This window comes from Caloenas nicobarica, chromosome 1 (genome assembly GCF_036013445.1).
Source record: "Caloenas nicobarica isolate bCalNic1 chromosome 1, bCalNic1.hap1, whole genome shotgun sequence".
NCBI classification, from domain to species: domain Eukaryota; kingdom Metazoa; phylum Chordata; class Aves; order Columbiformes; family Columbidae; genus Caloenas; species Caloenas nicobarica.
In genome coordinates this window covers 215,412,169-215,432,203 of record NC_088245.1, presented here as the reverse complement: position 1 = coordinate 215,432,203, position 20,035 = coordinate 215,412,169, and the positions used below count along the sequence as shown (strand labels likewise).

The 20,035-nt window shown below is 61.4% G+C and overlaps 2 protein-coding genes across 3 annotated transcripts in view; both read left to right on the top strand.

The window, feature by feature from the left end:
- The window catches only part of LOC135988764 (gastrula zinc finger protein XlCGF26.1-like), a 129,858-nt gene that overhangs the window by 72,166 nt on the left and 37,657 nt on the right, over positions 1 to 20,035 (top strand). The window lies entirely within an intron of this gene.
- NUMA1 (nuclear mitotic apparatus protein 1) lies at positions 705 to 20,016 on the top strand. 2 transcript variants are annotated; one of them, XM_065634859.1, is made up of 25 exons: positions 705 to 777; positions 1,146 to 1,234; positions 2,850 to 2,929; positions 3,636 to 3,718; positions 3,799 to 3,879; positions 4,357 to 4,441; positions 5,115 to 5,250; positions 6,052 to 6,200; positions 6,878 to 6,995; positions 7,616 to 7,733; positions 8,469 to 8,609; positions 8,798 to 8,920; positions 9,738 to 12,920; positions 13,543 to 13,584; positions 14,534 to 14,602; positions 14,683 to 14,781; positions 14,874 to 15,092; positions 16,049 to 16,206; positions 16,300 to 16,516; positions 17,330 to 17,612; positions 17,691 to 17,827; positions 18,404 to 18,574; positions 18,778 to 18,879; positions 18,957 to 19,130; positions 19,688 to 20,016. In XM_065634859.1, the coding sequence occupies exons 1-25, from the start codon at positions 736 to 738 to the stop codon at positions 19,721 to 19,723; spliced, it is 6,135 nt and encodes a 2,044-aa protein (XP_065490931.1). In that variant the 5' UTR covers positions 705 to 735; the 3' UTR covers positions 19,724 to 20,016. The 2 variants fall into 2 exon arrangements, with proteins under 2 accessions (XP_065490931.1, XP_065490923.1); XM_065634851.1 differs by having other exon boundaries at positions 17,330 to 17,827.

Below are 20,035 nucleotides of genomic sequence, written 5' to 3'. Positions count from 1 at the left end.
GCGGCTGCTTCTCCCCACAGCACCGGGGGATTCGTTCCCGCCCTGGCCCGTCCCGCGGGGACACCGCGGTTCTCAGCACGGCGTCCACATATGTACCAGATTTTGACGCTTTAATCGCGCTGTCTGCCTCTCAAGATTTTGCTCATGTTTTTCTGAGTTTTCCCGGGATGCCGGAGGTGCTGGCACTGGGGAAACGCCGTCCCCAGCAGGCAGCGAGTGCCAGGAGCCGGCTGGGTGCCCGGGCCGGGGATCCCCACGGTTTGGCACAGCCCACAGCCGGGCAGGATCCCTCGCTGTGCCGCCAGCTGCCGGTGCCGCCAGCCTGAGCCATGACCGGTTGTTTTGTGCTGCCGTGGTGTGACCTGATGGACTGACCCACCAGGATGCTGCATCTTCCCCGGACATGGGGGCTGAGTGGGGTCTCGAGGAGCTAAACCTCTATACATTTCTATTAAAAAACTATTAAAGTGAAGTTTGGAGGGGACAGGGGGGCCTGAGCAGCTGTTTTTTCCGGGGGAACAGTCCGGCGGCTGTGGGAGGGGACCTGGCTGAAAACCAGAAGGATGCGGCTGCTCCCGTCCTCTCTTGATGGACACAAGTGCCCAGCGCTGTGTGCAAGCTCTATATTAACCTAATTATGATGTTTGACCTTAATTTTTGTGTTTATTTTTTTTCTTTCTTTCCCCCTTTGTTGGCATTTCTAGGTCTGGGCAGTGACCTGGCAGCCTCGCCAAGATGCCTCTTCACGGCGCGAGAGCCGCGGCTCTCCTCGCTTGGGTAAAGTCTCTTTTTCCCCTGCTGTCGGTGGGACGTTCTACACGGGGGGTCCCAGCTAGTGCTGTCACCGGCGGCGTCTCGGGGACACGATACCGGGGGTTTGCGGCTGGGGCAGCCACGTCCCTGCTGTTCCCGGCTGTTTGCGGGAGACGCTCTGCTCCCCGTTCCTCTGGAGTAACCAGAAATGCCGGAACAGCTTGTGCCAGCCGCGGAAACCGCCCGGGAGCCGGCGGTGGGACCAGAAAGGGGCTGTTGGGTCTGGGGCGGGGGTGTCGGAAGGGTCGGTTGTCCCCTGCCAGGATGGCGAGGTCATGAGTTACGTGGTGCCATGTGACGTCGGCGTCTGACCGTCTCGCCCCTGTTTGTAGGTGAACAGCACACAGGTTTGTACCGACCCCCTCCGTGATCTGGCCCAGCTCCAGGACTGTAGCGTCTTCATCAGGATCATCAACAAAATGTGAGTTTGGGGACGTTCCTCCTCCGGCAGAGCCGGTGCCGGGTCTCTGGCTCCGCCGCGTGAGGCTCCGGTGAATCCCAGTGCCCGCTACGGAGAAACACGGGGCTTGTGCCCTTGCCCTGCGGCTCCTTCGCGTGTAAACCTGCTGTGGACGGGACAAGGAGCCTTTTGGGCTGCCCTGTGTGGAAAAGTCCGTTGAGGGAGGGGATTCAGCCCCTCTGCTCCGCTCTGGAGCGCCACAGAAATGACCCGAGGCTGGAACAGCTCTGCTGTGGGACAGGCTGAGAGAGCTGGGGGGTTCAGCTGGAGAAGAGAAGCTCCGGGGAGACCTTAGTGCGGCCTTTCCGGACTGAAAAGGGGCCGAGAAGAAAGATGGGGACAGACTTTTAAGCAGGGCCTGTTGTGACAGGACAAGGGGTGATGGTTTAAACTAAAGGAGGGAGATTCAGAGTAGATAGAAGGAAGAGATTTTTGATGCTGAGGGTGGTGAGAGCCTGGCCCAGGTTGCCCAGGGAGGATTTTGGCTGGAGTTTCTGTTGTTGGCGCTTTATTTGCATAAAAAACCCACTCCGGTGAGGAAAACAGCCCGGTGAGTTTTCCTAAGCCACAGCCTCGGGATCCTGAGGAATCCTCAGGTCTGTAAAGCAGCTCAAAGGACGCCAGCGCCCACCCCACGACGTGCTCCTGTCCCCTGGGGACATCAGGTGGCTGCGACGTCCCGTCCAGGCAGGACAGAGCCCGATTGCTCCATCCCATGGCTGGGCAGGGCTGGAGGAACGTGGAGCTGGGAGGAATCCCTCCCAAGGGTGATTAAAACCTTTGAACCATGACGAGCATTGGAGCCAAGACCGAGCGCGCTCTGCTCCGCGTCGTTAACGAGCTGGTGAGGCAAATTGGGAGGGCGCGAGGCTGCCGCTGGGCTCCGAGCGCGGCGTTGCCTTCCAACCCTTCCAGCGGGAGCCTGGCTGCTCTAATTACCTCCCGCGCGGTGTTAACGAGAGCCGGGATCTGCCCGCGCTGGGTGGGGGGGAAGGAGCCGCCTGCACCCGGCATATATTTAGTCAGAGCTGGTTAATCTCCTCCTGGGTCTGTGCTCCGGCTCGGATAAGCCGGGATCACCGGCAGTGTGTGCTCACAAAACAGGCCTGATGGAGCTCGATAAGTGGGGTGGGAGCTGGGGAGCTCCCGACAGCACCGGGAATGAGCTGGGAAAGCTGGGAGGATGAGAAAATATGGGACGATGAGAAAATCCTCACGCCGGCCACTCCCCCTGGCTGGGTCCCCACTTTGGGCACCCCGGGAGTAACCGAAGGGCCCAAAGCAGCGCCGGTCGAGCGCGGGTTTGAGGCGCGCGGGCTCATTTTGAGTTGGTGGCTGTTGAGGAAGAGTGTGATCTGGAACGGGAGCAACACGTGGCAGCGTCAGCCCCCCCAAAAATCCAGCATGGGCTCCCAGCGGGGAGCGGGGGGCCTCCCACGTGGTGACGTTTTGCCTCCCCGGCTCCCACGATGCCCAAGATCCAGCCCTTTGCTTGGTCAGCTCTGTCGCCAAAAAGAAAAGCGTTATTTGTTTAATCCATCGGCTAAGTGTTAATGTGACCCCCGCTCTTTTCCAGCCACAGGAGCGAGGAGGGGGAGTTGGTGCTGGAGCAGCCGCTGCTGGAGAGAATCTCCTTCATCCGCGGCTTCTTGCAGAGTAAGAGCCCCTGCTCGGTGTCCCCTGTCCCTGCTCGGTGTCCCCTCTCCCTAATCCTGCTGGAAAACCCTTTATCCTGGGAAGGGAAACAGGAATTCTCTGGTGTTTCAGCTCAGTCTCTCCTGGATGGGGAGACACCGTGTCCCACCTCGTGTGCCACTCGCTGTAGGTGGGACGCGCTTGGCACCGCAGGAGTGAAAGGTGCAGGGAGATGATGAGAGGGAGGCAGCGGGTTGGGGGTTAAATTTCCAGGAAGGGAGGAAGAAAATCCCTGTTGGAGTTAACGGCAAAGGCTGAGCCCGCCGGGTGCTTCCTCTCCTTGGGGACACATCACAGTGTCACCTGGAGGGCTGGCAGGGGCTCCCACGTGATGGGGAATCCTTTGCTGCATGTTGCATAGAATCACAGAATCATAGAATGTCCTGAGCTGGAAGGGACCCACAAGGATCATCGGGTCCAACTCCTGTCCCTGTTTTGTGTTTTGTGGCTTTTTTTGGTGTGTTTTTGGTTTGGTTTGCTTTTTTTTTTTTTTTTTTTTAAGGGATTGTTGATATTTATTGCCAAGCAGGAGCCGCCATAAGTTGTAGCGATAAACAGTGATCTCTTATTTGTCAAAATTCTTTGATAATGTCAGAAGCATATTGTTATAAGAATACAACAAAAATACATCATTTGCGTTTGTTCAGACTTCAGTTTCATTTTGCAGAGCACTGCAAGCACAAATCGGCCGCGGAGAACCTGGTGTCGGCGCAGAAACTCCTGGAGGGAGAGGAGCTGGCGTTGGCCAAGGTAACCGCGGCGGGTTTTATTCCCGGCCAATGTGGCGATGACCGACCTGGGGTCGGTGACGCTCACTTGATTTGTTTCAGGTGGCCGTGCTGCTCCTGTATCACACGTCCATGAGCTGCAGGAGCCCTGGGGACTGGAACGAGTTTGATTACGAGACCCAGGTAACCAGGTTTGATGGTGCTGGAGCGAGTTGAGAGAAGGGAACGGAGCTGGTGAGGGGCTGGAGCACAAGTGTGATGGGAGCGGCTGAGGGAGCTGGGGGTTCAGCTGGAGAACAGGAGCTGAGGGGAGACCTTCTGATCTCTGACCTGCCTGAAAGGAGCTTGGAGCCAGGGGGGGTCGGGCTCTGCTCCCCAGGAACAAGCGCCAGGATGAGAGGAAACGGCCCCAAGTTGCGGCAGGGGAGGTTGAGGTTGGATCTTGGAACAATTTCTTCCCCAAAGGGCTGTGGGGCATTGGAACAGGCTGCCCAGGGCAGTGCTGGAGTCACCATCCCTGGAGGGGTTGGACAGACGGACATGAGGTTCTCAGGACATGGGGCAGTGCCAGGGGTGGGGAACGGTTGGACTCCATGAGCTTGAGGGGCTTTTCCAACCCAAACGATTCTGTGATTCTGAGCCGCGGCTCCTCCGGCACAGGTCGAGCTGGCATCGATCCTCAAATTTGTGCTGGACAATGAGGAGAGCCTGTATGAGAACCTGGAGAAGTTTCTGCAGCAGAAAGGTGAGCGCTGGACCCCAGCAGCCTCTGCTGTGGCACCAATAACAGCCCAAACCTTGTGCCGGCCGAGCATCAGGCACGTTTTTCTCCTCGCCAGCACCAGTTCACACCTGGTCAGACTGACAGGTTTGCTGTATCGATGTCCAAGTGCCAGCTCGGGTCAGACAAACGGTCCGTGTCCTTGTGGCAAGCAGCGGTGCAGAATGTTGCTGGGATCTTCCTTCGCAGCTCCCACACCAGCAGCACCTCCCTGGCACGGGTGACCATTTTCTAAAGCATAAAACCTTTTTTTTTTCCACCCCCCCTGGTTTGTGCTGCCATAGCTGCCAAACCAGAAAAGCAGCAACACCACCCAGATCCCCCAGCACCGAGTGCTATAAAACGGTCCCGTGGCAGCTCTGCTCTGAGAGCGGTGCTGCTGTGTACCTGCTGGGCTCTCGCCGCCCGGTTTTGTGGCACATGCTGCCGAAATGCAGCTTCCCTGGCTGCCCAAAGCATTGTGGTGGAGCAGAGAGTTGGGAGCCAGCGGGACAGGGGTGTGAGGCAGGTTTACAGCTTTCTGGGCTGATTCATCCCCGGCGGAATCTGCGGTTCCTGTGCGTTAGGGATTTTGGCAGCTAAACCTGGTATTGATGTAAAGATCACGACCCGCTTCTCTCTCGTTTGCGATTCCCAGTGCTGCCGTCCTCGTCCGGCAGCAGCTCCGAGGAGCCGTCCCCTGTGCTCCCCGTCCCGCAGAAGTGCAAGGTGCGTTTCCTGGAGCTGCAGAAGATCGCCTCCTCCTCCTCCTCCTCTTCCTCCCGCGCCAACAAGTACGTCCTTGGCCTCGTGGCTGCTGAAGGGTTGGGTAGGGGGTACAGACTGGGCAGCTTTTGGGACCTGGAGATGTCACTGGGATGCAGGGTGGCGCGACAGGGTCCCCCTCTCTCCCGCGGTGCTGTCCTGTTGGTGACACAGAGCTGCGCGGTGCTGGGGTGATTTGGGCTGTAATTAGCTCCTTGTAGCCCAGCTCGTTTCAGCCTAATGAGCACCGACACTTCCCAGAGCAGCCTGTGCTCCTCTCCTGGGCCGGCTGGGTTTGAGGGGACCAGGTTTGTGTTGTGGGGGGCTCTGCGGTGGAGCCCCGGCTTTGGCATGAGGGGAGACGGATGTTTTGCCCTGGGACCAGTGCAGGTTTCATACGTCAGATGCTCAGAGGTTGGTGTCAGCACAGTGAGGATGAGGAGATCGGTGACAAGGCATCAGTTATTGCTCTGAACCTGCCCCTGAGATCAAAGAAACGCAGAATGTCCTGAGTTGGGACCTGCAGAGATCATGGAGCCCAACTCCTGTCCCGGCACAGGACACCCCACAGGTCACCCCGTGGGTCTGAGGACGTTGTCCAGTCTCTTCTTGAACACTGTCAGGTTGGGGCCGGGACACCTCCCTGGGGAGCCTGTTCCAGTGTCCAGCACCTCTGGGGGAAGAACCTTTTCCTCATGTCCAACCTAAACCAAGACCCGGGGGAACTTAAACCAAGATCAGGGGGATCAGAGCGGGTCCAGCTGCACCGAGAGGGAGCGTATCCCCTTCCTGGCTCGGGATAACGGAGCTCTGCACCTGCCTCTCCGCAGCATGCCGCCCGCCTCGCCCATGGGGGACGTCATGCAGACCCCCCAGTTCCAGCTGCGCCGCCTGAAGAAGCAGTTGGCTGTGGAGAGAGAGAACCGGGATGAGCTGGAGGTGGAGCTGGCAGAGAACCGCAGGCTCATGGCGGAGAAGGGTCAGTTGCTAACGGGACATCCTGGGGTGCGGGGTGGGACCTCATCTGGTTTTGGTGATTTTGTTGTCATTTTGGCCCCATTGTCACTGTGCTCGTGCACAGTCCATCGTGACGGACCCCAGGCGAACACAGCTTTCGGCTTTTGGGCGTTTCTGCTTTCCAGAGCAGACAGGGCAGCTTGGGGTTTGCTGCCCCTCTCTCCATGCTGAGCAAAGGGGACCCTTCCCATTAATCCAGACCAAAGCGTGAAGCAGAAATCCTCGCTGATGGGAGCCAAGACAGCTCTGATGCTGTTTTAACACCTCTGAGCATCTCTCGGAGATGCCTGTTGGTCCCTCTGCCAAACGATTTGGCGCAGGCTGGCAGGCGTAGGCGTCTTGCCATCCGCATCTCAAACGTTTTCCACCCCGGGGATTTCCCCAAACGTGTGTGGAGGAGCCTGCAGGTTTCTTCTTCCCTCTTGTATTGCCTTATACATCCCTGACAACAAAAGTTGTGGCCGAAGCAGCGCCCATGTGAGCAGCCCAGCTCTTCCCTGTCTTGCTGTGGAGGGTTTCTGTGCAGTGACTCCTCACCAGCTCGGGAGAAGGACACACATCCTCCACTGGGCTGTTTTGGGGGGTTCAGGTGACATAAAAAGATGGTAACAGGCCCTTTCTCTGTTCCACCCTCCCCAGAGGCTCAGATCACCATGATGCAGCAGCGGATCGAGCGCTTGACTCTGCTCAATGAGAAGCAAGCTGCTGACCAGCTGGAGCCCAAGGAAATGGAGGAGCTGCGGGAGAAGAACGAGAGGTAATCGATCGTGGGGGACATCCGTGCCCTCCTGCCGGGCTGGTCCTGGTCGCTCCCGTGCTCCACGTTGTCTCTTCCCCAGCAAAGCACAAAATGGGGATGAGGACAAACCTTCCTCTTGTTCTGTGTCATCTCCTCTGCAGCCCAGGGAGGTGATGGCTTCAGCAGTCAGAGAATCCCAGGATGGTTTGGGTTGAAGGACCTCCCCAGCTCCCCCAGTGCCCCCCTGCCATGAGCAGGGACATCTGCACCAGCTCAGGTTGCTCAGAGCCCCGTCCAGCCTGGCCTGGGATGTCTCCAGGGATGGTTCAGCCACCACCTCTCTGGCCAACCTGGGCCAGGCTCTCACCACCCTCAGGGCAACAATTCCTTCCTCATGTCCAGCCTGAATCTCCCTCCTTTAGTTTAAAACTAGCACACCTTGTCCTATCGCAACAGGTCCTGCTCAAAAGTCTGTCCTCATCTTTCTTATGGTGGTTTCTCACCACGGCGCAGAGATGCCTTGAAACCTGAATTTCCTCAGCCATATCCAGCAGCATTGGTCCCCAGTGACGTCCCTGCCCACATTGCTCTGTGCCCTGCTAAGCTGCGATGTAACGACCTCCTCTCCTCTCCCCCAGCCTGATGCTGCGCTTGCACGAGGCCCTCAGGCAGTGCCAGGACCTGAAGACTGAGAAGGGCCAAATGGACCGAAAAATCAACCAGCTCTCCGAGGAGAACGGGGACCTTTCCTTCAAGGTATGGGACGCTGTGTCCTCTGCCTGTCCCCACAGCCCAGTGGTTTGTGACGGGACCCGGGGAGGAGATTTTGATTGCAGAATCATTTTGGTTGGAAAAGCCACTCAAGGTCATTGAGTCCACCTGTTCCCCCACCCCTGGCACTGCCCCATGTCCTGAGAACCTCATGTCCGTCTGTCCAACCCCTCCAGGGATGGTGACTCCAGCACTGCCCTGGGCAGCCTGTTCCAATGCCCCACAGCCCTTTGGGGAAGAAATTGTTCCCAAAATCCAACCTCAACCTCCTTCTCCAGCCCCTTCCCCAGCTCCGTTCCCTTCTCTCAACTCGCTCCAGCCCCTCAAGGCCTTTCTTGGCGTGAGGGGCCCAGAACCGCCCCCAGGGTTCGCGGTTTGGCCTCCCCATTCCCAGCACAGGCCGGTCACTGCCCTGGGCCTGCTGGCCACACCAGTGCTGGTCCCAGCCAGGATCCTGTGGCCTCTTGGCCACCTGGGCACACGCTGGCTCGTGTTCAGCCGCTGGCACCAACATATGGCTCTGCCACTGGCCTGGTGTGATCTTGGCCCCTTGACTGAGCCTGTTTTGGGCTCCAGATCCTGATCCGAAGGGAAATCACGGTGGGAGAAATAGGCGCTGGGTGGGGTTGCCTGCATGTCCGTGGGTGCTGCTGCGCGCGGTGCTCCAGCAAGGGCACCCTCTGTCCCTCCTCAGGAACATTGTTATTTTTCCCTCTGCAGCTGCGGGAGATCGCCAGCCACTTGGTGCAGCTGCAGGAGGCCCTGAACGAGCTGTCGGAGGAGCACAACGCAGCCCTGGCGCAGGCGCAGGAGAAGCAGGGGCAGCTGGAGAGCGAGCTGCGGACTGCCCTGCACGAGAAGGTGAGGGGGGTCCCGCCGGGGCGGGGGGTGTCCCCTACTCTGCTGCACCCACAGCCTCCCAGGCTGGGGGACGTGTGTCGGCTGCTGTCCCTGCAGCAAGCAGAGAAACCCTGAGACAAACTCAGTGTTGATTAAACTCGGGGTTCCCTCGCATCACGTCATGCTCTGTCCCCCATCTCTGTCCCCAGAAATGCTCGGAAGAGATGGTCGAGATTCTCCAGGGGAAGATTTCTCTGCTGGATGACCAACTGGCCAAACTGGGGGACTGCAGCACCCAGGAGAAGGGAGAGGTCATGGGGGATGTCCTGAAGGTATGGCTGGGTCTGCAGGGAGCCGCTGGTTCCTGCAGCGACAACCGGCGAGTGCTGGGGGTGCCAGGCAAAGCCACGTGGGGCAGAGCCGGCTGCTCTCTGCTGCTGGGTGGGGGTTGTGGGGCTGAGCGCTCCGTGGGAGCCCCTTTTGTGCCAAATTTGGGAATATGGCTCCCGGGGTGCTACTGGCTCCCCCAGCATGGGGCAGCTCCTGCATGGTGAGAAAAGGCGTTTGGTCACGAGGGGTGGAGCGGCACGAGGCTGGGGGGAAGTGGGAGGCGCTGGGGTGCACCGGTGTGCTGGGGGGGAAGGTGAAGCTGTTGGATACAGCTCAAGTAACACCTGGTGGAAGGGGGGGTGTGTTTTGTTTCCCCCCTTTCCAAAGAGAAGACTCCCGGGAGACCTTGTTGCGTCCTTTCCTGCTCCAGCAGGGGGGATTGGACTGGATGATCTTTCGGGGTCCCTTCCAATCCCTGACATTCTATGATTCTTTCTGTACTTGAAAGGGGCCGATAAGAAAGATGGGGACAGGCTTTTCAGGGCCTGTTGTGACAGGACAAGGGGTGATGGGTTTAAACTAAAGGAGGGAGATTCAGGCCGGACATGAGGAAGAAATTGTTGCCCTGAGGGTGGTGAGAGCCTGGCCCAGGTTCCCAGAGAGGTGGTGGCTGAACCATCCCTGGAGACATCCCAGGCCAGGCTGGACGGGGCTCTGAGCAACCTGAGCTGGTGCAGATGTCCCTGCTCATGGCAGGGGGGCACTGGGGGAGCTGGGAAGGTCCTTCAACCCAGACTATTCTGTGATTCTCTCTGGCAGCTGGAGGAGCTGAAGCAGGAGGTGTCCGGCCTCACTGCAAAAGGGGCTGAGCTCCAGGCCACTGTCCTGCAGCTGGAGGAGGAGAAGCAGCAGCGAGAGGCAGCCCTGCAATCTGAACGCGGCCGCTTCGAGGAAGAGAAGCAGCAGCTGGGCAACCTTGTCGCCAACCTCCAGAGCTCCCTCTCCGAGATCCAGCGGGCCCAGGAGAAGCTGGAGCAGGACCTGCGGGCACGGGAGGCCGAGGCGGCAGCCAGGCACGAGGCGGAGGCCGAGCGGCTGGCTGCCCTCGACGCCCAGCATGAGAAGACGCTGCGGGAGAGAGATTCAGCCCTGCAGCAGCTCCAGCAGCTCGGGGAGGCCAACGCCACCCTCAGCAGCCAGCTGCAGGCCGTGGCGCAGGCCCGCGATGCTGGCCAGGCCGCCTGGGCGGAGGAGAAGGCTGAGCTGAGCCGCAGGGTGAGCGAGCTGGAGGGCAGGATCCTGGAGCTGGGGGCCCAGCAGCAGCAGGGAGCGGCGGAGGAGCTGCGAGCGCGGCTGCGGGAGCTGGAGGGCAGGCTGCGCGACAGCCAGCAGAGGCTGGCCGAGAGGGAGAAGCTGGCGCGGGAGAACACCCGCCTGCAAGAGCGGCTGCTTTTCCTGGAGGAATCTCTGCGGAACACTGAGGGGATCCTGGAGGACGAGAAGAGGCGAGCGGCCGAAAGCCTGGAGAGCAGCCTGGCCAGGATTGCCGAGCTGGAGGCGGAGAGGCAGCAGCTAGTGCGGGAGCGGGACGAGGAGTCAGCTGAGCGCCGGGCACTGGAAGAGAGCGGGGAGAAAGCAACTGGAGCCTCTGCTGTTGCCCGAGGGGAGGACGGCCAGCGTGGGCGGCTGGAGGAGGAGATGCGGGTGCTGAGCCGGGAGCACGGCCAGGTCTGCCAGCAGCTGCGAGCTGAACAGGAGAAGGCGGCCGCGCTGGAGACGCGGGCAGAACGCCTGGCCGCCGAGCACCGGGAGAAGCTGGCCACCCTCCAGGCTGACCTATCCAGTGCCCGGGCGCGGGCGAAGGAGAAGGAGGGCGAGGAGCAGAAGCTGAGGGCCGAGGTCTCCTCGCTGCGGGAGAAGGTGGCCATCACCGAGCAAGCCGCAGCCCAGCGCGCGGCTGGGCTGGAGGCCGATGCCCGACGGGCTGCCGAGGCGCTGGAGGGGCTCTCCCAGCAGCTCTCCCAGGAAAAACTGAAATCCAGGGAGCTGGAAGCCGCCGCGGAACGGCTGCGGAACGCGGAGGCCGAGCTCTCCCGGGCGGCCGCCACCGGCCGGCAGCGGGAGCTGGAGGTGGAGGTGGAGATGAAGAAGTTGTCCGGGGAGGTGACGCTGCTGGGTGCCCGGCTGGAGGAGACGCTGCGGGAGCACCAGCAGGACCTGGCACGCTGGGAAGAGGAAGCCGAACGCTTGCGGCGGGAGGTGGAACGGGCCAAGGCGGATTGTGCCGCCGAGCGAACCCGCAAGGCGGAGCTGGAGGTGAAGCTGCAAAACTCTCTAAATGAGCAGAGAGTGGAGCGGACAGCGCACCGGGAGGAGCTGGAACGGTCCCAGGAGCTTCTGGAGGAGAAGGATGGGGAGATGGAGGAGCTGCGGCGGAAAAACGTCTCGCAGGGCGAGGAGCTGAAGGACCTGCAGAAGACGGTCAGCAAGCTGAAAGGAGAGCTCGCTGCGACCAAAGTGGACAACGTGCCGCGGGAGGGGGACGGCGTCCAAGCCACCTGCTCAAAGGACACATCCCTCAAAAGCTCAGAGAAGAAAACCCATCCCAGGGAGCAGGAACCCAGCTCGAACCAAGACCTTCCCCAGGAGAAGCTGAAGGAGATGCAGGCGCTTCGGTTGCGAGTGGAGGGGCTGGAGCAGAAGTGCAGGGAGCAGCAGGAGGCCATGGCCACCCGCGAGCGAGCAGCAGCCGAGGCGGCGCTGGTGGAGCGAGCGGAGCTGGAGGCCTCGAGGAGGGACGCGGCCCAGCAGAAGGAGAAAGTGTCAGAGCTGCAGAAGCTTCTGGAAGCCTCGAGGTCAACGCAGGCTCTGCACGACGCCACCGTGGACGCCCTGCGGAAGGAGCTGCAGGAGAAGGGCAGGGAGCTGAGCCAGAGCAAAACTGCCGCGGCCACCGCTGAGAAAGAGCTGGCGTCCCTCCGCTCCGCCGCGCAGGAGAAGGGCCGGTCTGAGGAGAACTGGAAGGAGCAAGTGTCCCAGTGTGTCCAGGAGCTGGAGAGGAAGAACAGCCTGATCGGCAGCCTGGAGCACGAGGTCTCCATCCTCCACCGGCAGGTGACGGAGAAGGAAGGGGAGAGCAAGGAGCTGAAGCGCCTGATCATGGCCGAGTCGGAGAAGAGCAAGAAGCTGGAGGAGAGGCTGCGGGTGCTGCAGACGGAGATGGCCACCGCCGCCTCCCGGGCGGCCGAGAGGTGCTCGCTGATGAAGGTGGAGGTGCAGCGGTGCCAGGAGGAGATGGAGAAGCAGCGCTTGGCCATCGAGGCTCTGAAAAGGGACCGGCATTGCCAGAGCCAGCGGGAGGACGAGCTGCGCCAGGAGGCGAAGATCTGCCAGGACAAGTGTCTGCAGAAGGAGCAGCTCCTGGCCGCGCTGCAGCAGGAGCTTGGTGCTGCCCAGGCGCTCGCTGCCGAGCTGCCGGCACTCAAGCTCCTTTGCCAGCAGCTGCAAGCCGAGCGCGCCTCCCTGGAGAGCCAGCACCGCCAGGACCTGGAGCAGCGGGGGAAAACCCTGGCCGCCCTGCAAGCAGAGCTGGCACGGGCCAAGCTGGAGGCGGCCGAGCTGCCGTCCCTGCGGGAGAGATCGGCCGAGCAGGACCAGGCCGTGCAGCGGCTGCAGGCGGAGGCGGCGGAGCAGGCGGCGCGGCTGGCGGGGTTGCAGCAAGCCAACACGCGGCTAGCAGAGGAGAACCGGGGGCTCGGCGAGAGCCGGAGCCGCGGGCAGCAGCGTTTGGAAGCGGAGCTGGGCCAGGCCAGGGAGCGACACGCGCGGGAGATGGAGCGGCTGCGGGTGGCGTCAGAGGAGCTGGTGGCCGGCAGCCGGCAAGAGGCCGAGGAGGCGGTGCGGAAGCTGGAGGCGATGAGGAGCGAGCACGAGAGCAGCAAAGCAGCGGCGCTGGAGGAGAGGAAGAAGCTGCTGGAGGAGAGGCAGAGGCTGACGGCGCAGGTAGGGGCTCCCATGGCGTCCCCGGTGAGTGGGCTGTGGGTGGGGGGGTTCTCCAGGAAAAGGGGGCATTTCTTAGAATCACAAAATCGTTTTGGTTGGAAAAGCCCCTCAAGACCATCAGGTCCAACCGTTCCCCCAGCCCTGGCACTGCCCCATGTCCTGAGAACCTCATGTCCGTCTGTCCAGCCCCTCCAGGGATGGTGACTCCAGCACTGCCCTGGGCAGCCTGTTCCAATGCCCCACAGCCCTTTGGGGAAGAAATTGTTCCCCACATCCAACCTCAACCTCCCCTGGTGCAACTTGAGGCCGTTTCCTCTGGTCCTGGCGCTTGTTCCTGGGGAGCAGAGCCCGACCCCCCCTGGCTCCAAGCTCCTTTCAGGCAGGTCAGAGATCAGAAGGTCTCCCCTCAGCTCCTGTTCTCCAGCTGAACCCCCAGCTCCCTCAGCCGCTCCCATCACACTTGTGCTCCAGCCCCTCACCAGCTCCGTTGCCCTTTTGGTCTCCTCCACACCCCTGAATCCTCATCCTCCTGCTCAGCCCAGGAGCGGGGCTCTGGGACATGCTCCCCAAGCAGCCTTTCCCAGACCAGCCGCGTGTTCACTTCTGTGTTTTGTGTTTGCAGGTGGAACAGCTGGAGGTGTTTCAGAAAGAACAGACCAAGCAGGTAACTCATGCAACGTACTGGCTGCTTAAAGAGTGACAGTGCACAGCCCCGTCTGCTGCCCCGTCCCACCAGAGCCACTCTCTCGTCTCCTGAACCGTTTGCAGTGGGGACCAAGCCACAGGGCATGTGGCTTTCAGTCTCTGGGCTTGGACCTTTGACCTGGGAAGCAGGAACTGGGGCCCAAAACTGCCAGCTTGTAGAATCATAGAATGGGCTGAGCTGGAAGGAACCCACAAGGGGAAGACGTGCTCCTCTGTGGGAGGGTTGTAGATGGGAATCTTGTACCCAGAGCTGCTTTAACAGCGGCTGAACATGAGCCAGCGTGTGCCCAGGTGGCCAAGAGGCCAAAGGATCCTGGCTGGGACCAGCACTGGTGCGGCCAGCAGGCCCAGGGCAGTGACCGGCCTGTGCTGGGCACTGGGGAGGCCAAACCGCGAATCCTGGGGGCGGTTCTGGGCCCCTCACACCAAGAAAGGCCTTGAGGTGCTGGAGCGAGTTGAGAGAAGGGAACGGAGCTGGTGAGGGGCTGGAGCACAAGTGTGATGGGAGCGGCTGAGGGAGCTGGGGGTTCAGCTGGAGAACAGGAGCTGAGGGGAGACCTTCTGATCTCTGAGCTGCCTGAAAGGAGCTTGGAGCCAGGGGGGGTCGGGCTCTGCTCCCCAGGAACAAGCGCCAGGACCAGAGGAAACGGCCTGAACTTGCGCCAGGGGAGGTTGAGGTTGGATGTGGGGAACAATTTCTTCCCCAAAGGGCTGTGGGGCATTGGAACAGGCTGCCCAGGGCAGTGCTGGAGTCACCATCCCTGGAGGGGCTGGACAGACGGACATGAGGTTCTCAGGACATGGGGCAGTGCCAGGGGTGGGGGAACGGTTGGACTCAATGATCTTGAGTGGCTTTTCCAACCAAAATGATTCTGTGATTTTATGCTGACCCAGCCGTGTCCTTCCAGGTGGAGGAGCTAAATAAAAAGCTGACCCAGCATGAGAAAGCCACCCGCACCCAGCAGCAGCGAGTTAAGGTAAACAGGAGGGCTGAGCCCTTGGTGGCTTCCAGGGGATGTGTGGGATGTCCCTGAGCCGGTCCCTTCCCTGCCCACAGGAGCTGCAGGCAGAAGCCACCCGGCAGCAGGACAAGGTGACGGAGCTGCAGGCGCAGCTCGCCCAGAAGGAGCAAGCGGCCGAGCACTACAAAGGCCAGGTATGGCGGGGGCTGGCATGTCCCCGCTGTCCCCATCTTTCCAGGCAGCGTGTCACAGGGAAGCCTGACGGGTTCTCTCTCTGCCATCCCAGATGGAAAAGGCAAAAACTCACTATGATGCAAAGAAGCAGCAGAACCAGGACCTGGCAGAGAAGCTGAAGGCCATGGAGCAGCTGCAGAAGGAAAACACGGAGCTGCGGAGCGAGTCGGAGAGGTTGGCCAGGGAGCTGGAGCGGAGCGTCCTGCAGGCCAAGGAGTCAGAGCTGAGCTGCAGGAACCTCAGCAGCCAAGTCCGCAGCCTGGAGGCTCAGGTGGGTGTGACGGAGCTTCAGCCTCCTCCTCTTCCTCATCACCACTGGCTTGCTGAGAGGATCACAGAATCACAGACTGGTTGGGCTTGAAGGGACCTCTGGAGATCATCCAGTCCAACCCACCTGGAGCAGGGTGACCAGAGTGGATCACACAGGGTCACCAGAGCGGATCACACAGGTTGGTCCAGGGGGTTTGAGCGTCTCCAGAGAAGGAGACTCCACAGCCACTCTGGGCAGCCTGGTCCAGGCTCTGGCACCTCCCAGCAAAGAAGTTTCTCCTAATGTTCACATGGACCCTCCTGTGTTCCAGTCTGTGCCCGTTGCCCCTCACCCTGGCGTTGGGCACCACTGAACAGAGTCTGCTCCATCCTCTGACACCCACCCTGAGATATTGATCCCATTGATCAGATCCCTCTCAGCTTCTCTTCTCCAGCTCAACAGCCCCAGCTCTCTCAGCCTTTCCTCGGCACAAAGATGCTCCAGACCCCTCAGCATCTTTGTGTCCCTCCCTGGACTCTCTCCAGTGATTCCTGGTCCTACCTGAAAGGAGCTTGGAGCCAGGGGGGTCGGGCTCTGCTCCCCAGGAACAAGCGCCAGGACCAGAGGAAACGGCCTCAAGTTGCGCCAGGGGAGGTTGAGGTTGGATGTGGGGAACAATTTCTTGCCCAAAGGGCTGTGGGGCATTGGAACAGGCTGCCCAGGGCAGTGCTGGAGTCACCATCCCTGGAGGGGTTGGACAGACAGACATGAGGTTCTCAGGACATGGGGCAGTGCCAGGGGTAGGAGAACAGTTGGACTCGATGATCTTGAGGGTCTTTTCCAACCAAAATGATTCTGTGATTCTTAAACTGGGGAGCCCAGAGTTGGACCCAGTTCTGCAGATGGGGTCTCACCAGGGCAGAGGGGCAGGACAACCTGCTGGCCACACTCTCCCATCCCTCCCCACTTCCATCCAGGTCGAATTTGCCAATCGGCAGCTCCGGGATCTTGGCAAGTTCCAGGTGACAACAGACACGCTGAAGGGCCAGGAGACTTTCAGTCAGAACCCCGCGGACCTCAGCGCTGACAGCCTCGACCTCAGCCTGGATGATGCGCAGCCGCTCAACTCCACCAGGTACCGTCCCCCCGCAGCTCAGCAGAGCCCGTCCTGCTGCCAGTGCCGCAAAAACCCCGGTGTCAGCGCCACCTTTGTGCCCCGTCTCTGCAGGAAGGCTGGTCGTTCACGGTTGGAGACATCGGCAGTGTCACAGCAGCTGCCGCGTAAGGTGGAGTCCCTGGAGAGCCTCTACTTCACCCCCATCCCCAGCCGGACGCGGTCACGGCTGGAGAGCAGTGCCGGCTCCCTGGGCGACGTCTCGCTCGACTCTGGCTGCAAAACCCGCTCAGCGCGGCGCCGCACCACCATCAACATCACCATGACCAAAGTGAGCGCCTGGCTGTGGGGCAGGGAGGGATCTGCGGGGCACAAAGCCAAGTGCAAAGTCCTGCACCCGGGTCGGGGCAACCCCTGTTGTCAATCCAGGCTGGGGATGGAGGGATGGGGAGCAGCCCCCAGGAGAAGGACTTGGGGATGCTGGGGGTGAAAGATTGGCCATGAGCCAGCAATGTGCGCTTGCAGCCCAGAAATCCACCCATGTCCTGGGCTGCATCCCCAGCAGCGTGAGCAGCAGGTTTGGGGGGATTCTGCCCCTCTGCCCCGCTCTGTGAGCCCCCCCTGCAGTGCTGGGCCAGCTCTGGGTCCTCAGCACAGGACACACATGGAGCTGCTGGAGAGGGGCCAGAGGAGCCTCAGAAATGACCCGAGGCTGGAACAGCTCTGCTGGGAGGACAGGCTGAGAGAGCTGGGGGGTTCAGCTGGAGAAGAGAAGCTCCGGGGAGACCTTAGTGTGGTCTTTTCAGACTTAAAAGGGGCTGATGAGAAAGATGGGGACAGACTTTTGAGCAGGGCCTGTTGCGATAGGACAAGGGGTGATGGTTTTAAACTAAAGGAGGGAGATTCAGGCCGGACATGAGGAAGGAATTGTTGCCCTGAGGGTGGTGAGAGCCTGGCCCAGGTTCCCAGAGAGGTGGTGGCTGAACCATCCCTGGAGACATCCCAGGCCCGGCTGGACGGGGCTCTGAGCAACCTGAGCTGGTGCAGATGTCCCTGCTCATGGCAGGGGGGGCACTGGGGAGCTGGGAAGGTCCCTCCAACCCAAACCATCTGTGATTGACCGTCTCTGGATTCCCCCCCGCAGAAACAAGCCAAGACTGAGGAACCCTCCAGTGCCGACGTCTCCTTCCGCAGCCTCCCGGCGCCTCCGCCCCCGAACGCCGACCCCGGCAAGAGCCGCCTGCGCTCGGCCGCCTCCACCCGCTCCCTCGCCAGCTTCTCCTCCCAGGAGTCCCTGGTCAAGCTGGAAACCTCCTCCCCCCAAGACCCCCCCAGCAATTCGGCGCTGCTGGGGCTCCCCGGCTACCGGCCGGTCACCCGCAGCTCCCTGCGGCGCTTGCAGGGGGGCGGCAGCAGCTCCAGCCTTGGTGCGTGGGGGCGGCCGGGGGGGCTCTGGGGGTTAATTCCACACCTGGGACGCCCCCTGAACTCTCCTTTGGGTTTAGGCCGGAGCAGCTTCTACCTGGGGACGTGCCAGGACGAGCCGGAGCAGCTGGACGACTGGAACCGCATCGCGGAGCTGCAGCAGCGGAACCGCGCCTGCCCCCCCCACCTGAAAACCTGCTACCCCCTGGAGAGCCGGGTAAGGGTTTGGAGTTAAACTCCCGAAACGGAGCTTAAAATAGATCCTGGTCAAAGCATCTCGGTGGTTTTGCTGAGCAAAGGGATGGGGTTTTATTGTCCTCCCAGGAAAAGCCACTGATTTTTGTTGTGTTCTCATGAGAAGTGAAGGCTTGTGGGGAATGATTGATTCAAAAATTCATTTTAATTTCCGTAGTATAAAAATAGAGCGGTCCTGCAGCCACGTAAAATGAGGTTTTCTGGCAGATAATAGTAATTATGGCAGGAAGCTGTGCCAGGGGAGGGTCAGGTTGGACATGAGGAAAAGGTTCTTCACCCAGAGGTGCTGGACGCTGGAACAGGCTCCCCAGGGAGGTGTCCCGGCCCCAACCTGACAGTGTTCAAGAAGAGACTGGACAACGTCCTCAGACACACAGGGTGACCTGTGGGGTGTCCTGTGCAGGGACAGGAGTTGGGCTCCATGATCCTGTGGGTCCTTCCAGCTCAGGGCATTCTGTGATTCTACAACTCCCAGCGTTGGAGTTTGGGGTTCATCGGCGCCTGGGAGCGTCGGTGGCAACTCCTGTGTCACCTCCAGCCCTCCAACATCCTGGGGACCATCACGGACGAGGAGATGAAGATGGGGGACCCCGAGGAGACGCTGCGCCGTGCCAGCGTGCAGCCCGTCCCCATCGGCACCGGCATCACCACCCGCCAGCAGCGCAAACGCCTCTCGGACGAGTCCCACCAGGGCCCCGACACCCCCGAGGTGAGCCTGGGGACATGGCGGGGGTGAACGGCACTGGGGGACACCTGCAGATGTTCTCCAGATGTTGAGGTGGCTGCTGGGGGCCTTGGGGACAGAGCTGGCAGGAGGGGACGGTTTGAGCCTCCTGTCCCCTCTGTGCCCCCAGCCCCCCAGGGTGGGGTGACCTCAGGGCTCACTGTCCCCTTTTGTCCCCTCTTTTCCAGTCCAAGAAGGCGACCAGCTGCTTCCCACGGCCCCAGACCCCGCGGGAGCGGCGCATCTCCCAGCTCGCCCGCAGGAGCCAAGTGCAGCCCCCGGCCAAGCAGGTGAGGAGGTGGGGAAAAATCGGGGGGTCAGGACCCCCCGTCCTGCCCCCCAGCTCACACTCCCACCATCCCCGCAGGCCGACAAGCGCCAGTCGCTGGCGTTCAGCATCCTCAACACCCCCAAGAAGCTGGGGAACAGTCTCCTGCGTCGGGCGGCCGGGCGGAAAAACACCCCCAAGGGCACCCCCCGCGGCGGCGGCGGCGCCCGCCGCTCTCCCCGCATCGCCAGCGCCAAGTCCCCCAAGGGCAAGGTAGGGACGGCTGCCACCCCCCCGCAGCCCCCAGACCCCTCCCAGGGCACCCAAACCTGGCACCTGCAGCCCCAAACCCCAACCAGAGCACCCAAACCTGGCACCCCCCCCCCACCTTCCGTGGCCCCCAACCCTCCCCATGGCACCCAGATGTGTCACCTGCCCCCAAACCCCACCAAGGCACCCAAACCTGTCACCCGTCTCCCCTGGACACCCCCAGGGCACCTGAACTTGTCACCCAAACCCCCCTAGGGCACCTAAATGTGTCCTCTGCTTCCCCATCCCCCCCAGGGCACCTAAACCTGTTACCCAAGCTCCCTATGGGGTGGGGGGGACATGAGGGGACGCACGTTGTCACCCCCGGGCCCTGACCCCCTGCCCTGAGCTCTTGGGGAGAATAGGGGGGACATGTCCCTGTTGTCACAGCAGGGGTGGCCTTGTCCCTGCAGCACCGTGGAGGGTCCCAGCGTGGGCACAAACCCCGCCCAGGGCTGGGGGCGGGGGAGGTGGGGTTGGTGACACTCACTGATGTCCCCTCTCTGCTCTGTCTCTTCCAGCCCAGTCGCCGATCAGTCAAGGACACAAAAGTCTGAGGTGGCCCCAGCCTGTGCTCCCCCGTGTGCCCCCCTCCTCTCCCTGTCCCTCCAGGGTCCACCAACCCCTGCTGGGGGGACACAGACAGGGCCACCTTCCCTGTGTGATACTGCCCTGTGTCCCACCGCTGTCCCTGGGCTACAGGGGCACCTCCAGCATCACCCCCCACTCCTGCACCCGGGGTGGGGGGTCCCGATCCTGCAGCCCCCCCAGGATGGGGACATGGGGGACAGAGCAACCCTATGGCCACCAGCCCCCTCCCTGTGTCTGGGAGCCCTTGGGGACAGTGGGGTGGGGGGGTGGTGACATTT